Source organism: Anarhichas minor, unplaced genomic scaffold (genome assembly GCF_050575085.1).
Source record: "Anarhichas minor isolate MPS153535 unplaced genomic scaffold, ASM5057508v1 ptg000073l, whole genome shotgun sequence".
In the NCBI taxonomy this organism is placed as follows: Eukaryota; Metazoa; Chordata; class Actinopteri; order Perciformes; family Anarhichadidae; genus Anarhichas; species Anarhichas minor.
Genome location: NW_027466519.1, coordinates 7,408,400 through 7,417,981, shown reverse-complemented (window position 1 = coordinate 7,417,981; position 9,582 = coordinate 7,408,400). Strand labels below are relative to the sequence as shown.

Genomic DNA, 9,582 nt, shown 5'->3' with positions numbered 1-9,582 from the left:
GCATCCAGAAAAAAAAGTTTGTTATTACAAATTAATTTACGTTCAAGATTGAGTCTTGAAAATCACAACATATTAAGTTTATTCTTGAAACTATCAAAAGCTCAAGAACAGCTACTAAATATTTTCAAAATTTTAATTTACAAATTAAATTGAATTAAATTAAATCCTTCTGTATGTTGACATGCAGCTGAGAGTTCGAACACTACTCGACAGCGACCTCTACTGGGCAATGAAGGTTATTGCCTACGGTTAGTGCTCAGCGACGTCTGTCCAATCAGAGCCTGGAGTGTGGGTCATGTGACCTGGTACCGGCGGCATAGAAGGAGGATTGAACGGCAACAACAAATATGGAGGTGTCTCCGTTCAGCTTCACACCGGAGCGGTACTGGACGGAGGAGAAAGAGAGGGCGCTCATAGCGTTCTTCTCCAGTAAGTCAAACACTCTCAAATAGAAACTTGTCGTTCCATAAAAGTTGCCGTTTTTATCGGTGGGTTGTCGTAAACTGCAACAATTGGGGGCAACCGTTGCTCGACGAGACCGACGGAAACGAGCGACGCAGACAGATAACAGCAATGGCGACGAGCAACTGAAGTGTAGTTTGCGGGTTTTCTCCTACAGGAAGACGAAGAAAACGGAGTTTAGATTCCGTATTTAAAGTTTTGCTTTGTAGCTCTGAATATGAAAAGATGACATGGCAAAATATGTTGTGATTGTAATTATATTTAATGTTAAATGGAGCGGAAGGGGGGGGGGGGGGGGGGGGTCATTATTTTTTTAAATATTAACTGTGCTCTGATCCTAAAGTGAGATGTAAGTATGACAACTAATATTTTGAAATTACACTGCTTATGTTAGTGGATACATTTTAATGTCGTATACAATAGTTTTTCTGTTGCCTTGTTATGACTTCTGATGCTCCCACAGATTTTCCATTTAGGAAGATAATAAAAACTAATAAAAACATTCATACATCTGACTAAAGCCTGCTGTGGCTACCAGACAGAATACAATGCACTGTATTTGTATGTGTATATATATATATATATAAACACTTCATACACACGTAGTATCAGTCACACTGCAACAATCTGCCACCTGAAAACATTGTGATGTGAGTGTCAGTTTCTTTTAGACATTTTTTAAATTGCATTTCATGTTTTAAGTAACTTAGAAAAGAAAAAGTGGGACAGAACTTCTGGTCCGAAAGTGGAGACCTTCAGTCAGAACTTTGAATTGTTAGAAATCGCTGCAGCGGCACAACAACGTGAAGGAGTTTCTTCTACCGATATTGATTATCAGTCCCGATACCAAGTCCTGATCCGATACCATTGTTTGATTGATGAGATGTACGCCTCACTGTGTGGAAGTTGCTGAGATCATTATTTTATGTGTTACGGCAACATCAGGCTTGACTTAATTAAACATTGCTTTTTTAAACTTTGTTAAACAAATGTCACAAATAAATACACAGATGTAAATTTACTGAATTGTTATTTTATTATCAAAATAATATAAGGCTCACCAGCGACTTGGTAAAAATAATTAATTACAAGACCCTTTTAGTGCAGGAACAAATTTGTCCAAATTTAAACAAATAACAATTCAACGTTATAATGTATATAAACTTTTTAAACCATTGTCACCGATACCCGATCCATCTATTTGAGTCTGAATCAGCCCAATATCCGCTCCAGTATCGGTGCTTTTCCTAGTTTCTACGATAAACCAAAACAAAATGTATATACTGTATGTATATATATATATATATATATATATATATATATATATATATATATATATATATACAATAATGTAGCGTTCGAGTATCTTGTTTTTTTTTTCATTTTCCCAGTGCATGGCTGCCTGTGGAACCACAAGTCCGAGAGCTACAAGAACCGACAGCTGCGGTGGAAAACCCTGGAACGCCTGAGGTTCCTTCTGTCAGCTCACCCTCCTCCCGTTCCTCTCACAGGTAGGCCTGTTGTCAGATTCATTCATTTCACCAAGCTGCACTTTGTCTAGGAGCTAGAAAACAAGCATCCGCTCCTCCGTTTTTTCTCTCCAGTGGAAGACATCAAGAACAAGTTCAAGAACCTCCGCACCACCTTTCAGCGCCAGTACAAAATGGTGAAGGCGAGCGAGGTGTGCCGGTCGGACGACGTGTTCGTGCCGCAGTGGAAGCACTACGAGCAGCTGATGTTCCTGCGCGGCTGCTGGGACCGGGACGGCGGCCCCGACGACCAGCCGCCCTCACCCTCGCCGCCGCCCGCTCCACGGGAGGAGAGCCAGCCCGTCATCTCCTCCCCGGGGCTGATCGTCCCCCTCCTCCCCGTCCTGTCCAGCTCCTCCCCGTCCTCCTGCGTCCCCTCCAACACGCCGGTGAAATGTTACTGGACTGAAGAGAGGGAGCGTGCACTGATAGCTTTCTACTCCGGTAAACAAAACAAAAAAACCTGGATCCAGATTCAGAGCGATCAGTTGTTACTGCTAAAGGGATTGAGATACAAGCTCTAATGAGGGTTTGGATTCCTGCAATGGCAGAGATTCGTGGTTGACGGGTTGTCGTTGTGTTGTTGTGTCACAGAGCATAGCTGCCTCTGGAAGAAGAAGTCCGAAAACCACAACAACCGTCAGCTCAGACTGAGGCTGCTGGAGGCTCTGAGGAGCCAGCTGTCCGACCGCTCGGTGTCTTTCTCAGGTACGTCTCACAAGGTCCTGCTTGTTTTCATGGCTACAGCCCGACATATCATGTCCAAAGTACAACACCAGCACATTGAGCAATTCTAGGCAGATCGGGTTGTATCTTATGTTGGACCATGTTTCACATTTTATTATCATCCCTCAAACCATCCCTTGACCCACAATCAGGGCCCAGTCCCCCAAAGTAAGATCCAGTGGGATAAAGGAACAATTTGGGATTATTCACCAAAGACTAACCAATCGAGGCAGCAGTAGACCAGCAACTACTGTGTTCTGCAATGTTAAATTACTTTTTTTGTCAATGGAGTCCTGTGTCTTTGACGGAGAGTAAAGATGGATATAAGGGCTTCGGTTCCCCGTCTGACTGCAAAGTAAAGCTGTGAGAATATTATAAATATAGTGTACACTTGAATCGATATAGATTTTTAAAGGTTTTCTAAAATAGGTTTTGCTGCTGCCCCCGTCCAAAGCAGTACATTGCTGTGCTCTATCTACTGTAGGCACTGCACTGACTATGGAGAAGCACCTCATACAACCACTTCCAAAAATCCAAACTATCCCTTTAACACTGCGTCGACATACCATTAGGTATAATGCTTAACATGTTAGCAAACTGCTGCCTACTTCCACCTCTAGCAGACACAGAGCAACGTTATCAGTCCATTGGAGTTTTCTTTCTGTCCACCTAATGAACCTAAGTCCAACACACTCTCCTTCTTTAGCTCTGGTTTGGTCTCCACCAAGTCCTGAGAAAAAATATCCGTCTCTTTAGCTGCTAAATGCTCCGCTTCAGTGAATGTGCTGTAAAACCAAAACTATGAGCTAAAAGAGGCTGAAAAGCAGAGTTTGTTCAGTGTTGATATAGGAAATATACTTAGCTAGCTTAGCTTAATTTAGTTGAATCTCGTAGAAGGAATAACCAGCATTATACATTTGAGAAACCAGTAGTAGTGGGAGATGTGAATCCTTTGTTGCTGTTTTGCAGTTGAAGACATGAAGTGCAAGTTCAAGAACCTCCGAACAGTTTTCAACCGCGAATACAAGGCGGTGCAGGCCAGCAGGGTGTCTGACAAACTCCACGTGTCCAAATGGAAACACTACCAGCACCTGCTCTTCCTCTGCGAGTCCTGCGACGAAGACGACAGCCCGGACGACGTGCAGATAGTGACGCCCCGGGAAGACCTGGACCTGGAACGCGGAAACCAAACGCCCTACTCCGCCCTGAGTGGCTTCTCCTCCGGCTCCGCCCAAATCAAGTTCAGCAACCCCTCCGCTCCCTCCGGCGACGCCAAAGCCAACGCCGCTGCCGCGTACCAAGTCTTCCTCCCAGCGTCTACGAATGACCTCAAACTAGAGAGCCAAACAGCTGCGGCCACGTTCGCCGCCTCTCCGTCCTCGCCGCCGCCGGACACCAAACCTTGTACAAACCCCTCACATCTAAATTTCTCCGGTTCGGTTCAGGCAGACAGCAGACTGAGCGCCGACTCCCGCTGCCACTGGAACGAGGCCAAAGTTCAGCAGCTCATATCGTTTTACTCTGGTTGGTGCCGTCATTCATTGTTGATCCTGTTAGATCTGTTTAACCTGTTAAGAAGGAACAGCTATAGAAGCCAACTGCTGAATAAATGAAATTTTAACAGCATCGTTTTCCTAAGTAACTTTTTTTACAAGTGTAAAAAACTATTTTTGAAGGTAGTTTAGAAAAAAAAAATTTAGTCGGTGTCATTTGTTTGTTGTTGTAATACTTATTGCGGCCACAAGAGGCTGTGTTGCACCACTACCTCGTGTTCTATATAGGACTAAAAGTATTCATGTTTTCTTCCAGGTGGGTTTTTTGGTTTAACTCAACATGATGTGCTTTTTCTAGAGCACAGCTGTCTGTGGAACCATAAGTCCGAGAGCTACAGGAACAGGCTGTTGAGACAGAGCCTGTTGGAGACGCTGAGCGGCGTCCTCTCTGACAATGAGTCGGCCCCATTCACAGGTAACAGCGATGGTTCTTTGTGTGATAGTTTTGCCAAAAGGGATAACTTTGACTTAAACACCAAGATACATATTTTACAAATGTGATGAAACGGTACCAGAGCAAATGAAAAACAAGAGTGGGAGCCACATTTGATTTGGTTGGTTTCAGGTTTGACGAAGTGAATCAAATTGTTGTTACGAAAGTGATTCCTCACACCATTTGGCTGACAGTTTCTGTAATTCTTCGTTCTTCAGTGGAAGACATAAAGACAAAGTTCAGGAACCTGCGAACCATCTTCCAGCGTGAGCACAAGGCGATGAGCTCGAACAAAACCTGCGGTTCGGAGGACTTTTACCTTCCGAAGTGGAAACACTACCGCGAGCTGATGTTCCTCTGCGACTCTTGCGACGAGGACGAGCGGCCCGAAGACCTCCACTTCCACGCAGCGCAGGAGCCCCGCCTCCTCCACCTGGACGGCCATGCCCTCGACGGCCGCTACCACGGCACCAACCAAACCGCCGCCCAACTGAACGTGGCATCGTCGCGGGGCCTGGAAACCCCTCCCTCGCCCACTCCCCCGGACTCCCAACACTCCTCCCCCTCGTCCTCCCCCTCCACACAGTCCTCCCGCACCGATAGCAGAGTGTCGGGAGGACGCAAGCGGGTGGGCCGCCTCCTCCCGCCGCCCTCCGGCGAGGTGCTGGACATCATGAGGACGTTCTGTCAAAGCCAGGCGGCGGCACCGCACGCAGGCTTCCTGAAGTACGTGGAGGAGTGTCTGAACGAGACACCGCCGGACAAAGTGAAGAAGCTGAAGAAGAAGATCATTGAGACGATCCACAGCGTGTCGGAGGAGGTTTAGTGTTTCACGTTTGTCTCACGTCTGTCTCATGTCTATCTCACTGGGTGTTTGTGGTATTTTTTCGTACTCCTAAAGCTTCCTGAAGAGAATGTTGTGAGAAAGCCCCTCTACACTTGAGCCGGCGTGAGCTGTAGTTTACCTGTAGAGAGAGCAAAGACACCACACCTACCGAACCTTTCATCAGCGCTAGCCTTGGATTTTACTTCTCACAACTACACTCTAAAGTTCGCTCGGTTTCAGCTTTTGACCTTCATTTCGTGCTTGACGAAAAGCAAGTTCCCCGTGCTGTAGAACACCACCTTAAGGGGCCAATCACACAAAGACACAGGTCGGGGAGCAATGCCGTGTGCATAATGATCTGTTGTGCACATGGCCCCGCTCCCTGTACCTTAATATTTCATGAAAAGAAAATGGATAATGAGCTCACTAGCTGTAGCCTACATGAAACTATCACAACACAAGATATGAACTCCCCCTTCCTTCTCACCCCGTAGCTCTCTCACAGCACAACAGCTAACCAGCTAGCTAGCCTTCCACATCTACCGGCATTAAAACAGGAAGTCAGTGGTAAAATAGTCAAATTTGTCTCTTGCTTGATTTGATTAGCTGCCCAGGCCAAGTGTGACATTGACGAGCGGTGCGACTCCTGGCGCAGAAAAGTTTCCAAAACCTTTAACTTTTTTGGAGTGACAATCGTCAACGCACATGACGAAGTTTTAGTTTACGACATGATGGGTTCAGCCTAAATGTTATTGTCCAAAGTTATGGCTGAACATACGGTTTCACGTAACAATCTGTTCTTCTAGACGAGACTGATGAGAATAATATTGCACATCTGATACTCAAGATGAACATTAAATACTTTATCCCTTGATCATAGATTTAGAAAGATATTCTCCATCCTTAAAACTTTTATCAGACGGAGGGCATCACATTGATATCCTTTATGTCTCAGTGGACCCATGTGCCTTTAGACAACTGCATTTAATGTCTTCATTAATTGTATCGCTTGATCCTAAAACTTATTTGTTCCAGCAAATCATCTGAGCTGGATTGGGTGAGTGATGATATGGCCTTACTAATGTATTAGTGTATCAATGAGCTCTGATAAACCTCCACACACTTGTGGTCTTAAAGGGGTCGTATGGAGTTTTCTAGCTCATTGACCCTGTTTACACTTGGTTTTAAAATGTGTTTGGGCCAATCGGATTACAAGTGGACGGCTCTAAATACAAGTGTAACTACTTGTCGAGGTTATCTGACCCCATACGTATGTTTTGAAGTGTAAGTGCTAATGTATTCTGATCCGTCCCCGACGTAACAGAAAATACCTTTTTCCTCATCTCATCAACTTGGCTTCGTCCACAATGTCTGAAAATGTTAATATATTTCAAATTAAAATGTCATAGTGCGTCAAACATCTTGGGCAATTTGGGTTTGTCGGAACACAGCAAGGAATAGACCCGGTCTGTATACTTTCGATTTCTTCTTCTTCATTTAGCTAATTGCCGGCAGACTAGGCACAAAGTGTATTGTAGCGTTGGTGTATTGCCAGCCTCTGCAGTTCAGTAGAATAGCGTCAAACCAATGGCAGCAATGTGTATCGCGTCACCCATGTGAAACAAATCAGAGACCCACTCATTGAAAAACTAGAGGTCAAAAAATCTCCACAGGGGACCTTTTAAGGGGCGCTTGGGGCACTGTGCCAATTACTGAAAATACGTCACACCAGTAGCCACATTCAGACATTTAGCTGATTGTAACAAAGCAAACATTTAGCAAGCTAGCATGTTAGTTAAGCTAGCTGGAACATGCTAACAGAATACGCTAATGCAACTGCTGGCACGCTAACATCACTCATCCAAACATTTGTAAAATTCCCTCTACACATTTTTTCCCTAATTTAATGCTCAGACTTCACCAAGCAATCTAAATTACAGACATGAACAATTATCATTAGACTGACATTATGTACGTCTAGAATGACAAAATGCTAACATTTTGACGAGTTAGCATGCTACATTATACACTAGCTTGCCCAAGGTAACACCTTGAAGCAAATAAAAGCCTGTTAACATGCGTAACTTAGCATCTCCATCATGATAGAGCAACCTGTCATGAACAAAAGCGTTTGACTAGTGGACATTTTATCTGTTGGTGGAACTAGAAGAAAGTTCGGGATCACCAAAGGCATGGCTGCACCTCACCTGCGTCGTTTCCTTGCGTCTCTCTATGCATCCCCGGTGGGAGGGAGGCAAGGAAACTACACAGGTGAGGAAAAAAAGATAATAGATGGACATATATTTTTAAAGCACTACAGTATTTAAAAATGTGTTGTGAATAACTGTCACAAATCTTCCTCCAGAGACAAAGAAATTGCACAAGACCCGTAAAGATAAAGGAAAATTTCAGCTTCATTACCTGTACTCAAAGTTTATTTTGTTATGTTTTTATTTCTGGAGGACAGATGTTTTCATATTTAGGGCTGCATTGACATTAAAATGTCAAGAATTCAGTCATAAATTAATGTGTTTTCTGTAGTGGTAAAATACACAAAATAAGGTCGAACCGACATCTGAGCTGTTTTATTTATTTATCAGTTATGGGGGAAGATGTGAAACTGTTTTATTTTTCTTTGATCGGTAACTTGTCGAGGTTTATTACTATTATCCCACTATCAGCTGCTTGTACAGCTGTAAGAAATATTTAAAGAGTTTAGGCCTTCAAGTAGTTGTCTTTAAAAACAATCTATGCATGTAAAGACTTTTAAATGTTTAAAAAATATGTTCTTGTTGAATGATTAGGTGTTGGTTAAATCAAAATCTTTGAAGCAATAATAGTTCTTTTTTTAGCTGTGATTGAGTGTTTGTTTAACCCTGTTTTTTTGCACATTCATATAAGAATGATTTCCTTTGTTTGGTTGCACATGTTTGCCTAAATCTGACTCAGTGCCTTATCGGAATAACAGTACATGTATGTATGCATGTGCAGAAATGTGTCCCCTCAACTTTGGACTTTATACGTATGTCATTATTAAATGTGTAATATATACGGATCAGCTGATGGTGTGTGTTGTTTTTTTCCTTGAAAACATGTATTGATAATCATATTTGTTTAAATGAGATCTTCAAAATTCTCCACTACTCTCACCAATATTAAAGGGTCATGAAAGTATTATTTTTCAAATCAATATTTAAAAAGTAAGTAAAGTGCAGCTGAAAACTACAGTTGGAAAGTGTAAATAAAGTGTAAAACTGTTGTGGAATATCATGGAAGTAAAAGGAGAGTGAGAGCGTTGGTCATATGTCCCCACCTAGCCTTTTGATTTAATATAGTGTGCCCTCTGTAGTGCAATGAAAAGTGGAACGTACTTCTCATGCTCACCTCTAGACGGCGATCTCGGATAACAACTACATACTGTTTGGTTACAGGTTAGGGTAGAAGATACTCAAAAATGACCACAAAGAAACATGAGAAGACTACAAAGAGTCAAAAAAAGGACTACAAAGAGAACAAAACAGCTGCAAAGAGACACAGAGATTCACAATGACAAGGAAAAGGGCAAAGTAATGGCAAAGAGACACAAAACAACTTTAAAGAGACTGATAACGACCACAAAGAAACACAAAATAACTACAAAGTGGCCGAAACATCAACAAATAGACACATAGCAACTTCAAAGATCACAAAGAAACACAAAATGACTAAGACTACTACAAAACTGATCCCTCTCAATCATCACTTATAACCCACAGGAGGTTTGTGGCGGTGTCTTTACCTGCAGAGACCGTGCCCTTCCTTTCTCTTTTCTTTTAATTTTGCGATGTTCGGGACAAGTCTGGATGCCAGCATAAAGCCTTTGTCCCCATCTGGGGGCCCCCAGCCAATAAGCAGGTCCCGCAGCCCGTTCTCTTTCCCAGGTCAAACCAGACCCCCACGTTTGCAGTTTTGTAGGAAGCTTGACCACAGTGGTTCAAACGTCACCGCGTCAGAATATTAAAACTTCTTGAGTTCCGTTTTCAGATGTCACATCACAACTGAAACTACCTGTCA

At 43.1% G+C, this 9,582-nt stretch overlaps 1 protein-coding gene across 1 annotated transcript; it reads left to right on the top strand.

The window, feature by feature from the left end:
- The first annotated feature begins 279 nt into the window (after positions 1–279).
- On the top strand, positions 280–8,587 carry LOC142935396 (uncharacterized). The gene is made up of 7 exons (XM_076079760.1): positions 280–429; positions 1,854–1,973; positions 2,067–2,435; positions 2,586–2,699; positions 3,687–4,241; positions 4,569–4,685; positions 4,922–8,587. The coding sequence occupies exons 1-7, from the start codon at positions 348–350 to the stop codon at positions 5,527–5,529; spliced, it is 1,965 nt and encodes a 654-aa protein (XP_075935875.1). The 5' UTR covers positions 280–347; the 3' UTR covers positions 5,530–8,587.
- The last annotated feature ends 995 nt before the right edge of the window (positions 8,588–9,582 follow it).

Excerpts from the sequence above, each read along its gene's own strand:
- LOC142935396 (XM_076079760.1), top strand. The coding sequence starts at position 348 with ATGGAGGTGTCTCCGTTCAGCTTCACACCGGAGCGGTACTGGACGGAG. Across the intron at positions 2,436-2,585 it reads ACTGATAGCTTTCTACTCCG|AGCATAGCTGCCTCTGGAAG; the intron begins GTAAACAAAACA and ends GTTGTGTCACAG. Across the intron at positions 2,700-3,686 it reads CCGCTCGGTGTCTTTCTCAG|TTGAAGACATGAAGTGCAAG; the intron begins GTACGTCTCACA and ends GCTGTTTTGCAG.